The sequence below is a fragment of the Bombina bombina genome, chromosome 1 (genome assembly GCF_027579735.1).
Source record: "Bombina bombina isolate aBomBom1 chromosome 1, aBomBom1.pri, whole genome shotgun sequence".
NCBI classification, from domain to species: domain Eukaryota; kingdom Metazoa; phylum Chordata; class Amphibia; order Anura; family Bombinatoridae; genus Bombina; species Bombina bombina.
In genome coordinates, this window is record NC_069499.1 from 290,870,225 (window position 1) to 290,893,077 (window position 22,853).

Consider the following 22,853-nt stretch of genomic DNA (forward strand, 5'->3'; position numbering starts at 1 on the left):
CATGTGTGTCATATAGATAACACTATTCTCAGGCACGTGGAGTTCCAGTGAGTCAGCTCTGATTGGCTAAAATGGATTTCTGTCAAAATAACTGAAATAAGGGGGCAGTTTGCAGAGGCTTAGATACAGGGTAATCACAGAGGTAAAAAGTGTATTTCTATAACTGTGTTGGTTATGCAAAACTAGGGAATGGGTAATAAAGAGATTATCTATCTTTTTAAACAATAAAAATTCAGGTGTAGACTGTCCCTTTAACCCACTGATGGGTTCAGCAGAGTACATAGATACAGCCCAGATCAGATCGTGATGTATTTTACCGCACCTGCTGCATGATATTATAGACAATGTGCAGGAGGCTATTCACAGCTTAATCTAAGGTAAGACTTTAAGAAGACTAAGGTGTAGACTGCCCCTTTAATAGGTAATTTATTTGATAGGTGCTTCTGAAGACTTGTCTACAGGGAGTTTCTATGTCCAATTGATATGTGACTTGAGCTTGTTAAGATTAGCTGATTAATAAATATAATAGAGTGCGCCTATAACTGTGTTATCCTTCTTTACTCTTTAATTTCCTTTCTGTTTTCATTTTTGCATCTCAGTGCGGGACCAAGTTCTGCAACAACAAACACATGAGCTGCAATTACCAGGTGGACAGAAATTAACACTGGGTGTCACTTTGCCTGGAAGTGAAGATCTGAAAGACAAAACCCCCTCAGAAGAGCAGGTGACATCTGCTGTATGTAATCAACTAAACATTACAATAAACTGCAGTGCTAATGTGATAGTTTTGCACTTTGCAAACTTAAACTTTTCTAAACTCACATTTGTTTGTTTTTTAGGGTTCTCAAATAAAGCCCAGTCTGCAAGATAAAGGTAACTAGTTTTTTAACAACATACATTATTATACTGTGAGCGAGGTAGTATGACATCTATACAAATGTTTGCATATAAACAGAGAAGTGCTCTACCAGGAACAAATCTATACAAATGCAAATCTATACAAATGCAAATCTATACAAATGTTGTTTGTATTAAAAAAAGATGGTTCTTGTTCCATTGGTTTTAAAGGTTTGTGAAAATGTTACATTTTCAAAATTTTCCCATCCTTCAAGAGGTATTTACTAAAAAGCTAAAATATTTACCATCATTTACACTCAGAGACTAAGATTACAAGTTGAGTGCAACTGATAATGAGGGACGTGTTATTTCGCGTTTGGCCTTACACAAAAAAACAACGCTTGATTGATTATTATTATTATTATTATTAGCAGTTATCTATAGAGCGCCAACAGATCCCACAGCAATCTCATTGTTAGTTAAAATTCTGGGCTAGATTTGAAGTGGCTTGTTAGCGTGAGACGCAATAAGCAATATCACAACAACGTTAAATTGTGCACGTATTACAAGTTGAAAGTAAATGGGTGCACTCGAGCACAAACATAACTTGCGCTCATTGGGTTAGCACGACTTAAGACCTAGCGAAAACTTTAAGGGTTGAAAAAAATGTGCACCAAACACAACATAAATACATTAAAGGAAAGTGTTATACTCAAATATACACTTTCTGATAAAATTATTCACATAAATATTAAAACATTTTTTTTTATAAGTGTTAAAAGGTATATGGTATATGACATATATTTACAATAGTGTAGTAGGTTAGGGTAACTGGAACACCAAAAAGAAATGTACTCAGACAACTCATGAATTCAGATTTTAATTTTTTTAAATCCACAATGGAAACTGGCACACATCAGCTTCATAAAAGCAACTTCTTTACTTTGTTTTAAAAAAAAAAAACTTGTAATGCAGCTCATTAAAATCTTAGTTTTCTCAACGCGTTTCTACAGCCCACGCTTTTTTAAGATATAAAGTCACATGGTCAGAACAAACCAAATGAAACCGCTCAATATCGCCATTGTCTTTCAAAAGGTTTTTAGTCGGCAATGTTAGGTTTGTGTATATTCTCTGAAATAAACATTGGCAATCGCCAATTCTTAGTTGGCGGAATACGAGTGTTTGAATAGTTCAACATAGTCCGTTAGTTCAAATTACGTATATAATATAAAAAACTAATAAGAAAGAAAAGAGTAGACATATAAGTAAAAACACAGTCGGCTAGATTACGAGTTGTGCGTTAGGATAAAAAAGCAGTGTTAACAGGTCCTAATGCTGCTTTTTTATGCCCGCTGGTATTAGGAGTCTTGAAGGTTTAGGGTCACCGCACACTTCTTTGGCGTTACCGCAAAACAACTTATGTAAACTTTGTAAAGTCTTTTTTCTATGGGACTTCCATAGCGCCGGTATTACGAGTCTGTCCTGGGAGGCCAAAAAGTGAGTGGTACACCCTACCCTGCCAAGAGTCCTAATCCATTTAAAAGTCAGTAGTTGAGAGTTTTATGGTACAACGCCGTAGCATAAAACTCATAACTAAAGTGCTAAAAAGTACACTAACACCCATAAACTACCTATTAACCCCTAAACCAAGGCCCTCCCACATCGCAAATAGTAAAATAACATTTTTACCCCCTAATCTGCCGCTCCAGACACCGCCGCCACCTACATTATATTTATGAACCCCTAATCTGCTGCCCCCAACATCGCCGACACCTACATTATATTTATTAACCAAACACACAAATGAAGAGGTGGTACCAAAATTATATAAAATAATGTAAAGTGTCAGCAACCTGGTAATTAGAATTAGACACTAATATGAAAAAGAGAGAAAGAATTGCATCAGCATAAGATGCAATTCAAAGACCAGGATAAACAGCAAAACACTATATGATGACAAGAATACTACAATATTATTGTTAGTTTATTTATATATTATAAGGTGTTTTTATTTATTATTCTTTATTATTTTTTTATTTTAGTTATTAATGTTTTTGTCCTCGTGTTTTTGTTTGTCTGTTTTGTAAGCATTGGTAGTGGTGTATACTGTCATTTAATGCTTTGCCTATGTAATTTATCCTTGGCGATTTCCCCCTTAAGAGCTGTGAACTTTGGATTTACAAGGTGGCCGCATTAAGGCATAGTCAATTACGTATTGGATCAAAGGTCTGTCTACCAATAAAAAGAGACGCTATGACGTGACACGTCACAACCCGGAAGAAGCTCCCTGCTGCAGAGTGGGAGTGAAACGCGCAACAGGACCCGTCGGTGAGCAGCGTGTGTTTGCTGTGGGATACCCCTACTACTTGTATGCAGAAGCAACGAATCTCAGCACGTTTGATTTGCTATCTTTGTCGGTCAGAGACTTGGTGGTTGTTGGTGAAGTGCGGTCGTAAGTATGAGTGGAAGGATCGCATGAGTGATCAATATCAAGGGCTTGGAGTACTATATTACTGCCGCTTGTGTGCATTGGCCATCTGACCACGTACTCGCCCCTAACTAGAATATACACTTGAACTGTTATTTGAATAACGCCCGCCACACCTCTCTACCCATATACTTCTGATAATCTGGCATTTGCTCTGCTTGTGTACTTTACCCCACAGCTTCACCTAAGCCTTGGAATGTATGATTATTTTCATTACCCATCATCTCATTCATTCATCTATGAACATTTTACATTTATAGCATCAGCTATCATCACCAGCCATTCATCTTCTGTTTTGGCTTGCAGCCATGTCATCTTTTCATTTCATTCACATCTGGATTCAGTTGTCTGCCATGAACTTTCATTTGCCGGCTTAGGTTTAGTTCTGTGGTATAAGTGGGGCCCATGTGTATTGTTTGTCTGTCCCTTGTGTATTTATGTGGGGGTTTGGTATGCTCTGTAAATTTTTTCTGTGGCATATTTCTTCATTTTAAAGTTACATTTGAAAGTTCAATTGAAAATATGTTTTGATTTAGTATGTTTTTTATTGAAATCTATAATTAATAAACTGCACATATTTTTTGATTTATTGTAGTATTCTTGTCATCATTTACGGCTAGATTTGGAGTTTGGCGGTAAAAGGGCTGTTAACGCTCCGCGGGTTTTTTTCTGGCCGCACCATAAATTTAACTCTGGTATCGAGAGTTCAAACAAATGCTGCGTTAGGCTCCAAAAAAGGAGCGTAGAGCATTTTTACCGCAAATGCAACTCTCGATACCAGAGTTGCTTACGGACGCGGCCGGCCTCAAAAACGTGCTCGTGCACGATTCTCCCATAGGAAACAATGGGGCTGTTTGAGCTGAAAAAAAACCTAACACCTGCAAAAAAGCAGCGTTCAGCTCCTAACGCAGCCCCATTGTTTCCTATGGGGAAACACTTCCTACGTCTGCACCTAACACTCTAACATGTACCCCGAGTCTAAACACCCCTAACCTTACACTTATTAACCCCTAATCTGCCGCCCCCGCTATCGCTGACCCCTGCATTACACTTTTAACCCCTAATCTGCCGCTCCGTAAACCGCCGCCACCTACGTTATCCCTATGTACCCCTAATCTTCTGCCCTAACATCGCCGACCCCTATGTTATATTTATTAACCCCTAATCTGCCCCCCACAACGTCGCCGACACCTACCTACACTTATTAACCCCTAATCTGCCGAGCGGACCTGAGTGCTACTATAATAAAGTTATTAACCCCTAATCCGCCTCACTAACCCTATCATAAATAGTATTAACCCCTAATCTGCCCTCCCTAACATCGCCGACACCTACCTTCAATTATTAACCCCTAATCTGCCGACCGGAGCTCACCGCTATTCTAATAAATGTATTAACCCCTAAAGCTAAGTCTAACCCTAACACTAACACCCCCCTAAGTTAAATATAATTTTTATCTAACGAAATAAATTAACTCTTATTAAATAAATGATTCCTATTTAAAGCTAAATACTTACCTGTAAAATAAATCCTAATATAGCTACAATATAAATTACATTTATATTATAGCTATTTTAGGATTAATATTTATTTTACAGGTAACTTTGTATTTATTTTAACCAGGTACAATAGCTATTAAATAGTTAAGAACTATTTAATAGTTACCTAGTTAAAATAATTACAAATTTACCTGTAAAATAAATCCTAACCTAAGATATAATTAAACCTAACACTACCCTATCAATAAAATAATTAAATAAACTACCTACAATTACCTACAATTAACCTAACACTACACTATCAATAAATTAATTAAACACAATTGCTACAAATAAATACAATTAAATAAACTATCTAAAGTACAAAAAATAAAAAAGAACTAAGTTACAGAAAATAAAAAAATATTTACAAACATAAGAAAAATATTACAACAATTTTAAACTAATTACACCTACTCTAAGCCCCCTAAACCCCCCTGTATTGGCTGATCGGAACAGCCAATAGAATGCGAGCTCAATCTGATTGGCTGATTGGATCAGCCAATCGGATTGAACTTGATTCTGATTGGCTGATTCCATCAGCCAATCAGAAAATTCCTACCTTAATTCCGATTGGCTGATAGAATCCTATCAGCCAATCGGAATTCGAGGGACGCCATCTTGGATGACGTCCCTTAAAGGAACCGTCATTCGTCGTCTAGTCGTCGGAAGAAGAGGATGGATCCGCGCTGGAGGTCTTCAAGATGGAGCCGGTCGTCATCGGATGGAAGAACATAGAAGATGCCGCTTGGAGAAGATGTTTGCCGGTCCGGATGTCCTCTTCTTGCCGGATAGGAGGAAGACTTTGGACCCTCTTCTGGACTTCTTCAGTGGATGTCTAGCCCCCGCTTGGGTTGGATGAAGATCTTGGAGCCAGGACGGATCGGTGAACCTGGCATGGTGAAGACAAGGTAGGAAGATCATCAGGGGCTTAGTGTTAGGTTTATTTAAGGGGGGTTTGGGTTAGATTAGGGGTATGTGGGTGGTGGGTTGTAATGTTGGGGGGGGGGTATTGTATGTTTTCTTTTACAGGCAAAAGAGCTGAACTTCTTGGGGCATGCCCCGCAAAGGGCCCTGTTCAGGGCTGGTAAGGTAAAAGAGCTTGTAACTTTTTAAATTTAGAATAGGGTAGGGAATTTTTTATTTTGGGGGTCTTTGTTATTTTATTAGGGGGCTTAGAGTAGGTGTAATTAGTTTAAAATTGTTGTAATATTTTTCTTATGTTTGTAAATATTTTTTTATTTTCTGTAACTTAGTTCTTTTTTATTTTTTGTACTTTAGATAGTTTATTTAATTGTATTTATTTGTAGCAATTGTGTTTAATTAATTTATTGATAGTGTAGTGTTAGGTTAATTGTAGGTAATTGTAGGTAGTTTATTTAATTATTTTATTGATAGGGTAGTGTTAGGTTTAATTATATCTTAGGTTAGGATTTATTTTACAGGTAAATTTGTAATTATTTTAACTAGGTAACTATTAAATAGTTCTTAACTATTTAATAGCTATTGTACCTGGTTAAAATAAATACAAAGTTACCTGTAAAATAAATATTAATCCTAAAATAGCTATAATATAAATGTAATTTATATTGTAGCTATATTAGGATTTATTTTACAGGTAAGTATTTAGCTTTAAATAGGAATCATTTATTTAATAAGAGTTAATTTATTTCGTTAGATAAAAATTATATTTAACTTAGGGGGGTGTTAGTGTTAGGGTTAGACTTAGCTTTAGGGGTTAATACATTTATTAGAATAGCGGTGAGCTCCGGTCGGCAGATTAGGGGTTAATAATTGAAGGTAGGTGTCGGCGATGTTAGGGAGGGCAGATTAGGGGTTAATACTATTTATGATAGGGTTAGTGAGGCGGATTAGGGGTTAATAACTTTATTATAGTAGCGCTCAGGTCCGCTCGGCAGATTAGGGGTTAATAAGTGTAGGTAGGTGTCGGCGACGTTGTGGGGGGCAGATTAGGGGTTAATAAATATAACATAGGGGTCGGCGATGTTAGGGGCAGAAGATTAGGGGTACATAGGGATAACGTAGGTGGCGGCGATTTGCGGTCGGAAGATTAGGGGTTAATTATTTTAAGTAGCTTGCGGCGACGTTGTGTGGGGCAAGTTAGGGGTTAATAAATATAATATAGGGGTCGGCGGGGTTAGGGGCAGCAGATTAGGGGTACATAAGTATAACGTAGGTGGCGGTCGGCAGATTAGGGGTTAAAAATTTTAATCGAGTGGCGGCGATGTGGGGGGAGCTCGGTTTAGGGGTACATAGGTAGTTTATGGGTGTTAGTGTACTTTAGGGTACAGTAGTTAAGAGCTTTATAAACCGGCGTTAGCCAGAAAGCTCTTAACTCCTGCTTTTTTCAGGCGGCTGGAATCTTGTCGTTAGAGCTCTAACGCTCACTGCAGAAACGACTCTAAATACCGGCGTTAGAAAGATCCCATTGAAAAGATAGGCTACGCAAATGGCGTAGGGGGATCTGCGGTATGGAAAAGTCGCGGCTGTAAAGTGAGCGTTAGACCCTTTAATCACTGACTCCAAATACCAGCGGGCGGCCAAAACCAGCGTTAGGAGCCTCTAACGCTGGTTTTGACGGCTACCGCCGAACTCTAAATCTAGGCCATAGTGTTTTGCTGTTTATCCTGGTCTTTGAATTGCATCATATGCTGATGCAATTCTTTCTCTCTTTTTCATATTAGTGTCTAATTATATTTATTAACCCCTAATCTGCCGCCCCAATGTCGCCGCAACCTACTTACACTTATTAACCCCTAATCTGCCGTCCCCACTATAATAAACATATTAACCCCTAAACCGCCGCACTCCCGCCTCGCAAACATTAGTTAAATATTATTAACCCTAATCTGCCGTCCCTAACATCGCTGCCACCTACCTACATTTATTAACCCCTAATCTGCCCCTGTCGCCGCCACTATACTAAATGTATTAACCCCTAAACCTAAGTCTAACCCTAACACCCCCTAACTTAAATATAATTTAAATAAATCTAAATAAATATTCCTATCATTACCTAAATAATTCCTATTTAAAACTAAATACTTACCTATAAAATAAACCCTAAGCTAGATACAATATAACTAATAGTTTATTTTTATTTTAAATGTAAGTTTGTATTTATTTTAACTAGGTAGAATAGTTATTAAATAGTTATTAAATAGTTATTAACTATTTAATAACTACCTAGCTAAAATAAATACAAAAGTACCTGTAAAATAAAACCTAACCTAAGTTCCAATAACACCTAACACTAAACTATAATTAAATACATTAACTAAATTAACAACAATTAAATAAATTAAATTAAATTAGCTAAAGTACAAAAACAAACAAACACTAAATTACAGAAAATAATAAACAAATTACAAGATATTTAAACTAATTACACCTAATCTAATAGCCCTATCAAAATAAAAAAGCCCCCCCCCCAAATAAAAAAAAAACCCTAGCCTAAACCAAACTACTAATTTTTGCGGGGCATTGCCCAAAAGTAATAAGCTCTTTTACCTGTAAAAAAAAAACAAAAAACCAACCCCCCCAACAGTAAAACCCACCACCCACACAACCAACCCCTCAAATAAAATACTATCTAAAAAAGCCTAAGCTTTTTTGCGGCCCAAAGTCCCTAGCCTAAAAATAAAACCCACCAATACACCCTTAAAAAACCTAACACTAACCTCCTGAAGATCGACTTACAGTTCTGAAGACCGGACATCCATCCTCAAGGAAGCAGCAGAAGTCTTAATCCAACCGGGCCGAAGTCCTCAACGAAGCCGGGAGAAGTCTTCATCCAAGCTGGGCGAAGTGGTCCTCCAGACGGGCAGAAGTCTTCATCCAGACGGCATCTTCTATCTTCATCCATCCGACGCGGAACGGCTCCATCTTCAAGACATCCGACCCGGAGCATCCTCTTCTTCTTTGGTTATTGGTATTTTAGTTAAGGCTAGGGTTTTTTTTATTTTGGGGGTGCTTTTTTATTTTGATAGGGCTATTAGATTAGGTGTAATTAGTTTAAATATCTTGTAATTTGTTTATTAGTTTCTGTAATTTAGTGGTTTTTTTTGTACTTTAGCTAATTTAATTTATTTAATTGTTGTTAATTTAGTTAATTTATTTAATTATAGTGTAGTGTTAGTGTAACTTAGGTTAGGTTTTATTTCACAGGTAAATTTGTATTTATTTTAGCTAGGTAGTTATTAAATAGTTAATAACTATTTAATAACTATTCTACCTAGTTAAAATAAATACAAACTTACCTGTAAAATAAAAATAAACCCTAAGCTAGATACAATGTAACTATTAGTTTATTTTATAGCTAAGTATTTAGTTTTAAATAGGAATAATTTAGTTAATGATAGGAATTTTTAGTTAGATTTATTTAAAATTATATTTAAGTTAGGGGGTGTTAGGGTTAATACATTTAGTATAGTGGCTGCGACTTTGGGGGTGGCAGATTATGGGGTTAATAAATGTAGGTAGGTGGCGGCGATATTAGGGACGGCAGATTAGGGATTAATAATAATTAACTAATGTTTGCAAGGCGGGAGTGTGGCGGTTTAGGGGTTAATATGTTTATTATAGTGGCGGCGACATTGGGGGCAGCAGATTAGGGGTTAATAAGTGTAGGTCGGTTGCGGCGACATTGGGGGCGGCAGATTAGGGGTTAATAAATATAATGTAGGTGTCGGCGATGTTGGGGGCAGCAGATTAGGGGTTCATAACTATAATGTAGGTGGCGGCGGTCGGGGGCGGCAGATTAATGCAGATGTCAGGGGCGGCGGATTAGGGGTTTATAAGTGTAAGATTAGGGGTGTTTAGACTCAGGGTTCATGTTAGGGTGTTAGGTGTAAACATACATTTTATTTCCCCATAGGAATCAATGCGAGTTTTACGCTGCTTTTTTGCAAGTGTTAGACTTTTTCTCAGCCGGCTCTCCCCGTTGATTCCTATGGGGAAATTGTGCACAAGCACGTACGACCAGCTCACCGCTGAATTAAGTAGCGCTGGTATTGGAGTGCGGAAAGGAGCAAAATTTAGCTCAATGCTCACTTCTTGCCTGTTAACGCTGGGTTTGTAAAAACCTGTAATACCAGCGCTGTAGGTAAGTGAGCGGTGAGAGAAAACTGCTTGTTAGCACCGCATAGCCTCTAACGCAAAACTCGTAATCTAGCCAAGTGAATTTTATTACCGTGCTAATGAAACTAAAAATGTAAATATAAACACAGTGACAATTAATTATAATAACATCCTATATTATAAAAGACAAGTGTTTGTCTGAAGCCGTCATGCGCAGTTCAGACAAACACTTGGCCTCGCGCACCTCGGCATAGCTGACAGCTGTTGATACCTCGCACGCGCACCCTCACCGCACACCTCGTCATAGCTGACAGCTGACCTCGCACGCGCACCCTCACCGCGCGCATCCACGCACCCTCATTCGGCAACAGATTGTAGCTTACATGTGACCTCGCACGCGCACCTTCACTGCGCGCACCCTCGCACCCACTTAGCCTATCCCAACACATATCCCAACACATGCGCACATGCGCACGCGCACGCCTCAGCGTGACTAGCCGTTGAAAGCGTCGCGAGGCATAACTTAATACATTGCGCATTTGTATTGCACTGATAGAAAGGTCATTTCTTTGAAAGCTCCGGAATTATCGATGTGATTCACATAAAAAAAAAACATATTTACATTTAAAAAAAAAACATTTGCTCTTTACTTTAAAAGAATTGGGTCTGGACATAGAAAACAGAAATTTTAGTTTAAAAAAAAAAATTGTACAAAAAAAAAAATGCCCTCAGGACTTATGTATGTGCTACATAGCACATAGTAAAAACAATTAACTCAGGACTTATGTATGTGCTACATAGCACATAGTAAAAACAATTAACTCAGGACTTATGTATGTGCTACATAGCACATAGTAAAAACAATTACCTCAGGAGAGACAGGGGGGGGGAGAGTGAGAGAGACAGGGGGGAGAGAGAGAGAGAGAGAGACAGGGGAGAGAGTGAGAGAGACAGGGGAGAGAGTGAGAGAGACAGGGGAGTGAGAGAGAGACAGGGGAGTGAGAGAGAGACAGGGGAGTGAGAGAGACAGGGGGGAGAGAGTGAGAGAGACAGGGGGGAGAGAGTGAGAGAGACAGGGGGGAGAGAGTGAGAGAGACAGGGGGAGAGAGTGAGAGAGACAGGGGAGTGAGAGAGAGAGACAGGGGAGTGAGAGAGAGACAGGGGAGTGAGAGTGAGACAGGGGAGTGAGAGTGAGACAGGGGAGTGAGAGTGAGAGAGACAGGGGGGATAGAGTGAGAGAGACAGGGGGGATAGAGTGAGAGAGACAGGGGGGAGAGAGTGAGAGAGACAGGGGAGAGAGAGAGAGAGACAGGGGGGAGAAAGAGGGGAAAGAGAGAGATAGGGGGGAGAGAGAGAGAGAGAGAGAGAGAGAGAGAGAGAGAGAATATAAAAATAAAAATAAACCACACGGCCCGTGTGAACGGGCTTTAGGACTAGTTTTAGTAATAATTAAATAATATATAATAAAATAATGTGTCTCTTGTCTATTTATTTTAATATGTTTATGTCAATAACTATTTAAATAAATTTGAAAATAATGTAAAACTAAAATGGGGACATAAAGGCTGCCTCTCTCATTTTCTTATTTAGTCCCCATAAGTTTTTATAGTGTGAATCCACCACATTTCTCTTTTCAATGGGAGGAATTTCAAATCACCTCCTTTCCTGTATGAACAAACTTGTTCAATCCTTATTCATTGCAGTGCCTTGGAAGTGAAAGCAATTATTAAAACGTATTGGGACTCAATGGTCTTTTTTCTTTTTGTTTATTTTATTTTGATGTTCTAATATTCTATTGTTTAGGAATCTTTCTTAAGTTTTGTATTTTGCATACACAAGTTAATAAGTATATTACATATTGGGCCAGATTACAAGTGGAGCGTTAAATATCGCTTTTGTGAACTAGTATTACAAATTGACATCAATGCAAACAGGAGCTCGGGTTCTCATTGCTGGGAAGCATTGCACTCATGAGAGCTGTCTTCCAAAGGATCTAATGGGAGCCTTGTTGTTATGCCGTCAGAGACGGTACAGAACATAAGCGAAGCAAAGGGAGCAATATTAAATTTATATTTATATGATTATATACATATATATTTATTTGTTTATATGTGTTTATTCACATAACACATTAGCACAATTCCTATAGACAGCATGTAAAGGCACTTTTCATCTGCCAACTTTAAAGCCACAAAATACTGCCTAGTGCAGTTATTTTATTAAAAAATAAAAATACTAACATTTTAATTTTTTTTATAAAATGCTCTACACTAGGGGGCATTTGGGGCAATACATTTTTTTGTGTACCCACAGGCTTTACATTTTCTAATAACCATTAAACCGCAAAAAAACCCACAGCAATGTACTCCCTACACTATTAACCCCTAAACTGCCACATAGCCCACCGCAAATTACCCCGCTACGCTATTAACCCCCCAAACCACCACATAGACCACTGTTGTTAACTCCCTAACCTATTTACTCCACTAACTACCATAATCCCCCATCACAAACTATCCCCTAACCGCCACAGCCCCCCATCGCAAAATACCCCTTAACCTATTAACACACTAACCACCGAAATTCCTCCTTGCAAAATAACTTCTAACAGCTAATCCCCCGACACCCATAACCTACACCCCCTATGTTACAAAAAAAAAAAACCTACCATTACAAAAAAACAAAAAAATAAAAAACCTACCATTATAAAAACCAAAAAACCCACTATTGCAAAAAATAAGAACCCCCCCCCCAAAAAAAAACACCCCAAGAAAAAGCTTTCATTCTATAGGCTGATCGGACTAAAAATGACAAAATCAGCCAATAGAAATGCAAAGGAAAAAGAGCTTAATTGCTTTTTTAGGATAGGGTTTTATTTTTTATTTTAGCAAAAGTGCTATATCACTGATGCCCTTTTCAGTGCATTTTTTTAAGAATAGGGTATTTATTTATTTTTAGCAAAAAATCTATATCACTGATGCTCTTTTCAGGGTATCTCTTTAGAATTAGTGATGTCCCAAACTGTTCGCCCGAGAACGGTTCACGGCGAACTCAGCTTGTTCGCGTTGGCCGCTGCGGGCGAACACATGCGATGTTTGATCCGCCCCCTATGTGTCATCATTGAGGAACCTTTGACCCTGTATGTCACAGCCTTCTGACACATTAGAGCCAATCAGCATCAGACACTCCCTCACAGACCCTCCCAGCTCCTGGGCAGCAGCCATTTTAGACTCATAACGACCTTGCTTTCTTAGTGAGAGGACGTTTTGTGTTGCTGCTGCTGACATTATAGGGAAATAGATAGCTAGGCTAGTGTATTTAGTGTCCACTACAGTCCTGAAGGACTCATCTCATCTCTGCTGCAAGGACAGCACCCCAAAAAGCCCTTTTTAGGGCTATAACTTCAGCCGTTTTTTGTTTTTTTTCTTAGTATTTTTATTAGCATTTGCCTGGCTTTCAGCCTGTGTGTGAGGCTCACAGCATATGCTGTGATTAGTGCCACTACTGATATCTGCCTAACAACATTAGTTTAAACTTAACCAACAAAAATTTGAAATTATTTTGCTAGTGTAATTTATTTTCATTTTCTATCAGGCCTGTGTCACACAGCATATACTCTGGTTCATTGCTCTGTGCCAGCCACCAGTGGTCATATCCGCTTATAACATTATTTTAAATTTAAAAAAAAACTTTTAAATAATTTTGCTAGTGTAATCTCATTTCATTTTCTATCAGGCCTGTGTCTGTCAGGCTCACACAGCATATACTTCAGTTTTTTTCAGTCTTTTGGTTAATTGCTCAGTGCCAGCCACCACTCATATCTGCTTCACCTTATTTTAAATTTTAAAAAAAAACTTTTAAATTATTTTGTTAGTGTAATCTAATATCATTTTCTATCAGGCCTGTGTGTTTTGCTGACTTACAGAGCATACTGTGTTTAATTGCTGCCCTCCCTAGTCTATCAGCCACGACTCATATGTGTTTAACCTTTTTTTAAATTCCCCCCCAAAAAAACTTTAAATCATTTTGCTAGTGTAATCTAATTGTATTTTCTATCAGGCCTGTGTGTATCTGACTTACAGAGCCTACTGTTTTTAATTGCTGCCCTTCCAAGGCTATCAGCCACGACTCATATGTGCTTAACCTTTTTCTTTAAATTAAAAAAAAAATCTTTAAATCATTATGCTAGTGTAATCTAATTTTATTTTCTATCAGGCCTGTGTCTAACTGTCTATCTGACTTACAGAGCATACTGTTGTTAATTGCTGCCCTACGTAGCAGCCAACCAGTGCCACCACTCATATCTGCTTAACATTATTTTAATATTAAAATATAAACTTTTAAATTATTTTGCTAGTGTAATCTAACTTCATTTTCTATCAGGCCTGTGTTTTTCTCACTTACACAGCATACTGTGTTAAATTGGCCCACATCCTATAGTGTTACACAGTTTTTTTTTGTTTTTTGTTTTGTTGGGTTTTTTCCACCACTTATATCTGGTGTAACAACATTAGTGTAAATTTTATTTAAATTTTTTTTTAACATCAGTCCTCTTCTAGTGTTATTAAATTTTAGTAGCCAGGCTGCCATTAGTGCCAGCCTGTGTGTCAGGCTGCCAGCATATACTGTGCCTACTTCCATCCTCAGTGCCAGTCCACCACTCCTATCTGTTGTAACATAACATTAAATATTTTAAAAAACATAGACAGCAATATTTGTTCCATAGAGATTGTATATGTGTATTTACTCCTATCTGCCATACTATTGCCCATTATATGCTGGGGGAAACAGGAGATTAATTTTTGCCCAAATATTGCTTAAAATCAGCTACATAACCTTGTGCAGCATGAACCGATGGACATATAAGCCCCTCTTAAAAACTGTTTTAGTGGATACTTACTCTCACATAATAGAAAAACTGAGGTGTGTAGTTATTTAATTGTATGGTATATCTAACATTTTAGTATGATAGCATTGTTCATTATATTTTGGGTCCAAAAGTGGCCCAGTTTGTTATTTTATTTCTTCCCCAAAGTCCCCCAGTATGTCACAAACGTACTCCAGGGGGTCTAAGAGAGGCCTCTATGTATTTTAGGGGGATATTATTCCATCTAATGTCTCACTACATTATAAGGGGAAACGCCTTAATAGAAAATATGAGGTTCACTTTTTTTTTTCTTTTTTTACTTGTCTTCTTAGGCATCATTTGTATAACTGACTTGACACATTATCTGGGTTCCACGTTTATGTCAGTATTTTTTTTTTTTTTTTTTGCTACTTTATACGTCTGGAATTATGTGATGTAACATTGCCTGTTATATATGTTATATAACCTCAATAAAAAATGATTTAAAAAAAAAAAAAAAAAATATTTTAAAAAAAAACTTTTACATCACTCTTCGAGTGTTATTTAATATTAGTTCACAGGCCAGCCTGCCACCACTAGTGCCAGCCTGTGTGCCAGACCCACTTGCCAACTAGTTACACCAATCACAGTTGTTGTAACAGTATTGTTAATATTTAAAATTAAAAATTGTTTGATTGTGAATCATCAGTTTGCTCGTGCCATTGAATTGCACTTTCCTCCTGCCTGCCAGCCTGTGTGCCAGGCCCACTTGCCAACTAGTTACACCAATCATATTTCTTGTAACAGTGTTGAAAAAATTGTAAATCATCACTTTTTTGACTGTGAATCTATCAAACGTATCTATCAAATGTAGATTGCATCTATTGATCGATGTAATTCGGATCAATAAAGAGTCCTTGTAGGTTTTAAAGTTCGCCTGCCTATTGATGTCAATGGCGGTTCGCGCTGTTCGCCGGTTTGCGAACAATACCGAAAGTTCGAGTCCGCCATTCGTGAACCGAAAATTTTAAGTTCGCGACATCACTATTTAGAATAGGGTTTTCTAATTATAGTTTTCTTTTGGGGGTGGGGTGTTACTTTGGTTTTAGGATAGGGATTTTTTATGCAAAAGAGCTAATCGTTTCAGCTAGAGCACTGCCCAAAAAATTTCCCTTTTCAGAGTAAGTTTTAGTGTTAGTTTAGGGTTTTTTTTTTTTTTTCATGGTAGGTTTTTTTATTTTTTGTAACTTTGGGGGTGTTAGGTTAGGGTTTTTTGGGGCTTTAGCTGTTAAGAGGTTAGGGGGTATTTTGTGATGGGGTTGTGGTGGTTAGGCTGTTAATAGGTTAGGGGGTAGTTTGCAATGGGGAGTTTTGGCTGTTAGAGAGTTTATATCGGTGGGCTATGTGGCGGTTTAGGCGTTAGCGAGTTAGTGAGTTATACGGAGTCGAGCGCTAAATAAAAACTGTGATTTTGTGATCGTGTTAGGGCTTCTAGCTGAAACTATTGCGCTCCACTCGTAATTGACTTGCTCTTCTGTCATTAATTTATTTTACACTCTTGTATAAAGAACTTTTTGTACCGTACAAATTCATTGGAATTCCTGGTCTCCCACTTTGTTAGACATCCTACATGCTTTTGGAGTTCCAAATGTGTTCCAGAGATGCATGCAATCTAAATTAAAATCCTTTTCACCATGCACATTAAATTTGCTTCCCATTAAAGGGACAGTCTACTCCAAAATGTTATTGTTTACAAAGATAGATAATGCCTTTATTACCCATTACCTATTTTTGCATACTGTGCCTTTAAAAAGTATTCACCCCTTGGCATTTTTCCTATTTTGTTGCATTACAACTTGAAATTAAAATGGATTTTTATTTTGGTCTCATGTAATGGATATAGACAAAATAGTCAAAATTTAAATTATAAAAAATAAAAACTGAAAAGTGGTGTGTGAAATATGCATTCACCCCTTTACTTTGAAGCCCCTAAATAAGATCTGGTGCAATCAATTGCCTTCAGATGTCACATAATTAGTTAAATAAAGTCCAGCTATGTCACATGATCTCAGTATATATGCACCTATTCTGAAAGGCCCCAGAGTCTGCAACACCACTGAGCAAGGGGTACCACCAAGCAAGCGGCACCATAAAGACCAAGGAGTTCTCCAAACAGGTCAGGGACAACGTTTTGGAGAAGTACAGATCAGGGTTAGGTTATAAAAAAAATATCCAAAACACTATTAAATCCATTATTAAAAAATGGAAAGAAAATGACACCATAACAAACCTGGAAAGAGAGGGCCGCCCACCAAAACTTACAGACCAAGCAAGGAGGACATTAATCAGAGTGGCAACAAAGAGACCAAAGGTAACCCTGAAGGAGCTGCAAAGCTCCACCGCGGAGATTGGAGAATCTGTCCATAGGACCACTTTAAGCCAAACACTCCACAGAGCTGGGCTTTATGGAAGAGTGGCCAAAAAAAAGCTATTGCTTAAAGAAAAAAATAAGTAAATACATTTGCTGTTTGGCAAAAGGCATGCGGGAGACTCCCCAAATATATAGAAGAAGGTACTCTGGTCAGATGAGACTAAAGTTGAACTTTTTGGCCATCAAGGAAAACACTATATCTGGCGCAAACCTGACAGGGACTTGGAAACTTGTCAGAACTGAAGGAATGAGGGATGGCGCTAAATGGAGCAACATTCTTGAGTGAAACCTGTTTCAGTCTTCCAGAGATTTGAGACTGGGTTGGGGGTTCACCTTCCAGCAGGACAATGACCTGAAGCATACTGCTAAAGCAACGCTCAAGTGGTTTAGGGTAAATATTTAAATGTCTTGGAATGGCCTAGTCAAAGCCCAGACCTCAATCCAATTGAGAATCTGTGGTATGACATAAAGATTGATGTACACCAGTGGAACCCATCCAACTTGTAGGAGCTGGAGAGGTTTTGCCTTGAAGCTTATAGTGATGTGCAGCTGTAATTGCTATAAAAGGTCGCTCTACAAAGTATTGACTTGGGGGGGGGGGGGTGAATAGTTATGCACGCTCAAGTTTTCTACATTTTCTTTGTCTTATTTCTTGTTTGTTTCACAATAAAAAATATGTTGCATCTTCAATGTAGTAAGCATGTTGTGTAAATCAAATGATACTAAACCCCAAAAAAATCCATTCTAATTTCAGGTTGTAATGCAACAAAATAAGCAAAATGCCAAGGGGTGCATATTAATATACTTTTTTATATTAATACAGGTGAAACTCGAAAAATTAGAATATCGTGCAAAAATTCATTTATTTCACTAATGCAACTTAAAAGGTGAAACTAATATATGAGATAGACTCATTACATGCAAAGCAAGATAGTTCAAGCCGTGATTTGTCATAATTGTGATGATTATGGCTTACAGCTCATGAAAACCCCAAAATCCATAATCTTAGAAAGTTAGAATATTGTGAAAAGGTGCAATATTCTAGGCTCAAAGTGTCCCACTCTAATCAGCTAATTAAGCCATAACACCTGCAAAGGGTTCCTGAGCCTTTAAATGGTCTCTTAGTCTGGTTCAGTAGGAATCACAATCATGGGAAACACTGCTGACCTGAAAATTGTGCAGAAAACCATAATTGACACCCTCCATAAGGAGGGAAAGCCTCGAAAGGTAATTGCAAAAGAAGTTGGATGTTCCCAAAGTGCTGTATCAAAGCACATTAATAGAAAGTTATGTGGAAGGGAAAAGTGTGGAAGAAAAAGGTGCACAAGCAGCAGGGATGACCGCAGCCTGGAGAGGATTGTCAGGAAAAGGTCATTCAAAAGTGTTGGGGACTTTCACAAGGAGTGGACTGAGGCTGGAGTCAGTGCATCAAGAGCCACCACACACAGACGGATCCTGGACATGGGCTTCAAATGTCGTATTCCTCTTGTCAAGCCACTCCTGAACAACAAACATCGCCAGAAACGTCTTACCTGGGCTAAAGAAAAATAGACCTGGTCTATTGCTCGGTGGTCCAAAGTCCTCCGATGAGATCAAATTCTGATGAGAGCAAATTTTGCATCTCATTTGGAAACCAAGGACCCAGAGTATGGAGGAAGAATGGAGAGGCACACACTGCAAGATGCATGAATTCCAGTGTGAAGTTTCCACAGTCTGTGTTGAGGGAGCCATGTAATCTGCTGGTGTTGGTCCACTGTGCTTCATTAAGTCCAGGATCAACTCAGCCGTCTACCAGGAGATTTTGGTGCACTTCATGCTTCCTTCCGCAGACGAGCTCTATGGGGATGCTGACTTCATTTTCCAGCAGGACTTGGCACCTGCCCACACTGCCAAAAGCACCAAAACCTGGTTCAATGACTGTGGGATTACTGTGCTTGATTGGCCAGCAAACTCGCCTGACCTGAACCCCATAGAGAATCTATGGGGCATTGCTAAGAGAAAGATGAGAGACATGAGACCGAACAATGCAGAAGAGCTGAAGGTCGGTATTGAAGCATCCTGGTCTTCCATAATAGTGCATACAGTATGCATGCTTATACGTTTCAGAGGTCTAATATTGTTCTATGTACAATCCTTGTTTTATTCATTGCATGTAATATTCAAATTTTCTGAGATTGTGGATTTGGGGTTTTCATGAGCTGTAAGCCATAATCATCACAATTATGACAAATCACGGCTTGAACTATCTTGCTTTGCATGTAATGAGTCTATCTCATATATTAGTTTCACCCTTTAAGTTGCATTAGTGAAATAAATTAACTTTTGCATGATATTCTAATTTTTCGAGTTTCACCTTATACTTTTTAGCTCTGTGATTACATTGTATCTAAGCCTCTGCAGACTGCCCCCTTACCTCAGTTCTTTTGACAGGCATTAATTTTAACCAATCAGTGCCGACTCCACAGGAGTAAGCACATTGTTCTCTGTATGGCACACATGAACTATCACTGTCTAGCTGAAAACCGCAAAAATGCACTGATATAAGAGGGGGCCTTCAATGACTTAGAAATTAGGTTATGAGACTTCCTAGGTTTAGCTTTTAATAAAAAATACCAAAAGAACAAAGCAAATTTTATGATAAAAGTACATTGGAAAGTTGTTTAAAATTGCATGCCCTATCTGAATCATGAAAGTTTAATTTTGTCTTGTAGAAGTTTTTGAATAGATATAGTGTTTGCTCAGACATTAACTCATGGGCAGGGCCTGCTACAATATAGTCATTAAACTTAAAATAGTGATGGAGAATATGGGCTGGATATTATGCAATAATATCTAGGAACAGTAGATTTTGTATTGTGGCTCCTTTTTAGCAACTTAATCAAAAGCCTATAATTTATTGACACTGCACTATATACTGCTCATCAAATAATAGTGTTTCCTTACAGCTAAACTAGCCTCAAAGAGGCTTTTCAACAACTGTAACAATGGTACTTATGTATACTGTATATCATAAGTGCCAATTTTGCAGCATATTAAACCTAACCTCAATCTGCCTATTGCAGCTTGTCCACCGCTCATCCGGTGACCCAATATAATACCCCTAACATCAACAACCCCTTTAAACCTAATGCACCCTTCTAAAAAATCATCTGTCACTAAATACTAACGTTTAATCTAAATCCCCCCACATGATCCTTAGCCTTACTAACACCTAAATACCTCTCTGTTCCCCTCAAAATAATTAACTTAAAAAACAATAATCATTAAATTCACATAACAACTTACCTTAATATCCAATTGAAGGAAATGTCTATCTTCAGCCACAGAGCAGTAGGCTCTCTGAATCTTAATGTCTTTTCTTGCTGTGTTAATCATGAAAGGTTATGACTGTCTGTGAGTAAATTGCATAGGTCAGTGCAGGTCTATGGAATAATGAGGAAGGTGAGTGCAGAACTGAAAGTTGATTAAGGAGGTAATGACACGTGTGAAAATAATTGAATAGCTCTTGGAGTGATTACATCCTGAGGCCCTTTCATCAACTCTTCTGTTTTCTTCTTCCAGATTCTAAAAACACAGAACCTGTTGCAGAGGTCCTTAAAACCTTGCATGTTTTAATTGAAAATGTCCATGAAACCTGTACACTTGAGATGCTAAACGATCTGTTGGAAAGTGTCAGTAATTTGCGTGAGAACCAAGATTTCTATGTAGAAATGATTCCTGAGATCAGTTCTGCTGTTGTCACATTCACATGTCCTAATGGTGAGGTCTATTTCTGGTCACTGTCTATCCAACAAGTAGAATATGCAAGTACTAATTTGATATATCTTTCCCCCAGATATCTCGTCTTTAATCAAAAACATTTCAAGCAACTCTAGTTTGAAGGACCTGAATCTCATAGCTAAGCCTTTAGAACAGACAAAAAGCATTAGGGTGGAGAATTTGCCACCCAACACATTAGAAGATTATCTTATTATCTACTTTGAGAGCCCAAAGCATGGAGGTGGCCAAGTCCAGGAGGTTGAGCTGATACCTGAAGAGGATGCGGCTATCGTTAGTTTTTGTGATAAAGAAGGTAATATGGAAAGCTTTATCTCACAATGCAATACTGTATATTCAGTTAATTTTGTCTACATATTACATGCTTGCTTTTATATCTGTGTATGTACATACAATGCTGATTTCTTGGTATTTAACCCTCATCACTTTCCCCAAAACCCTGAAGTAACTAACTCAACTCTCTAGCATTCAACATTTCACTGACACTTGATAACCTATTGTATTTTCAGATTTGATTAAGCCTACAAATCAAGACTTTTCTATCTTGATTAAAACCCAGTGAACCTTGAGGACCTTACCTTAGCCACCTGGTTTATTAATAAGCCTCTTTCTCTAAAGCTTTCTGGTCTTGTAAGATTCTATAAGATGCCTCGTCAGTATTACAAGGCCCCCCAGGGATTGTTTTAAAGGCAGTTTTTACCTTGTGAACTGTGTATCTCATTAATGGGAGTTCACTAGTTCACTAATAAGCTGAGGGCCAGAACTAAGTCGCATCCATAGATTACAGCTACCTGATAGAATGGTTTACTCCCCCAGAGATATTAGAGATGCCTTTCTGCATTACTATCAGTACCTATACCAATAAGCTCCCAACCTGACAATATACTGACCGACTACCCTACTATCTTCAGATTCCTAGATTCTTTAAAGCTTGATAAAGACATGGCTACCCGTCTCTCAGAATCTATCTCTGCCATAGAAATTAAACAATCAATCAAAACCCTCAAACTACATAAGGCTCTAATGGATATACTCCCTTATTTTATAAAACCTAATCCTATTGTCCTATCTACAGAGATTCTTTACTAGAGTGTTCGAGACAGGCTTCCTACCCACCGAATACTTAGAAGCTACCATATTGACGATACTGAAGGAAGGCATAGACCCCCAACTCTGCCAGAGTTACCACTCTATTTCCCTTATTAACAACAATATTAAGCTATTCGCAAAGATTTTAGCTACTAGACTGAGCCCCCTCCTCCCAGGGATTGTCCACATAGATTAAGTGGGATTTGTTACCAATCATCAAGATACAGACAGTAGGATAAGGTTACTAAATATCTTCTCGAAAGCAGAATGAATTTCTCCTCACCCTGTTGTTCGACGTGGAAAAAGCATTTGACAGGATGAGATGGGAATATATGTAGGCAGTTCTGGAAGTGATGGGTCTCCTGGCAACATTCCGAATGGCTTTAGGAGCCCTATACTCAAACCCAACAATTAGAGTGAGAGGCCTAGGTTTCTGTTCTCAAGCTTTACCTTCTGTAATAGTACACATCAGGGTTGTCCACTGCTGTTCGTTCTTGCTATAGAACTCCTAGCAGCCTCCATTCATCAAAATTCAGATATCAAAGGATTATTCCTCCACAGCACCAGAAATTAAGCCTTTACGTAGACAACCTAACCATTTTCTCACCAACCCTGCCACCTCCCTACCGGCTCTTTTAGATCTTTTTAAATTCTTTGACATGCTTTCATTCTGTAAGTTAAATGTGGAAAAGACTGAGGTCTAGCCCCTAAATCTCCTGGAGCCACAGATTAAAGATCTGCAAACTC

At 38.2% G+C, this 22,853-nt stretch overlaps 1 protein-coding gene across 1 annotated transcript in view; it reads left to right on the forward strand.

The window, feature by feature from the left end:
* The window catches only part of LOC128645218 (protein mono-ADP-ribosyltransferase PARP14), a 285,203-nt gene that overhangs the window by 16,399 nt on the left and 245,951 nt on the right, over positions 1-22,853 (forward strand). Inside the window, exons 2-5 of the mRNA XM_053698043.1 lie at positions 600-736; positions 840-873; positions 20,802-20,999; positions 21,076-21,312. Of these exons, the coding sequence (XP_053554018.1) occupies positions 600-736; positions 840-873; positions 20,802-20,999; positions 21,076-21,312 (606 nt within the window). The remainder of the gene's footprint in view (positions 1-599; positions 737-839; positions 874-20,801; positions 21,000-21,075; positions 21,313-22,853) is intronic.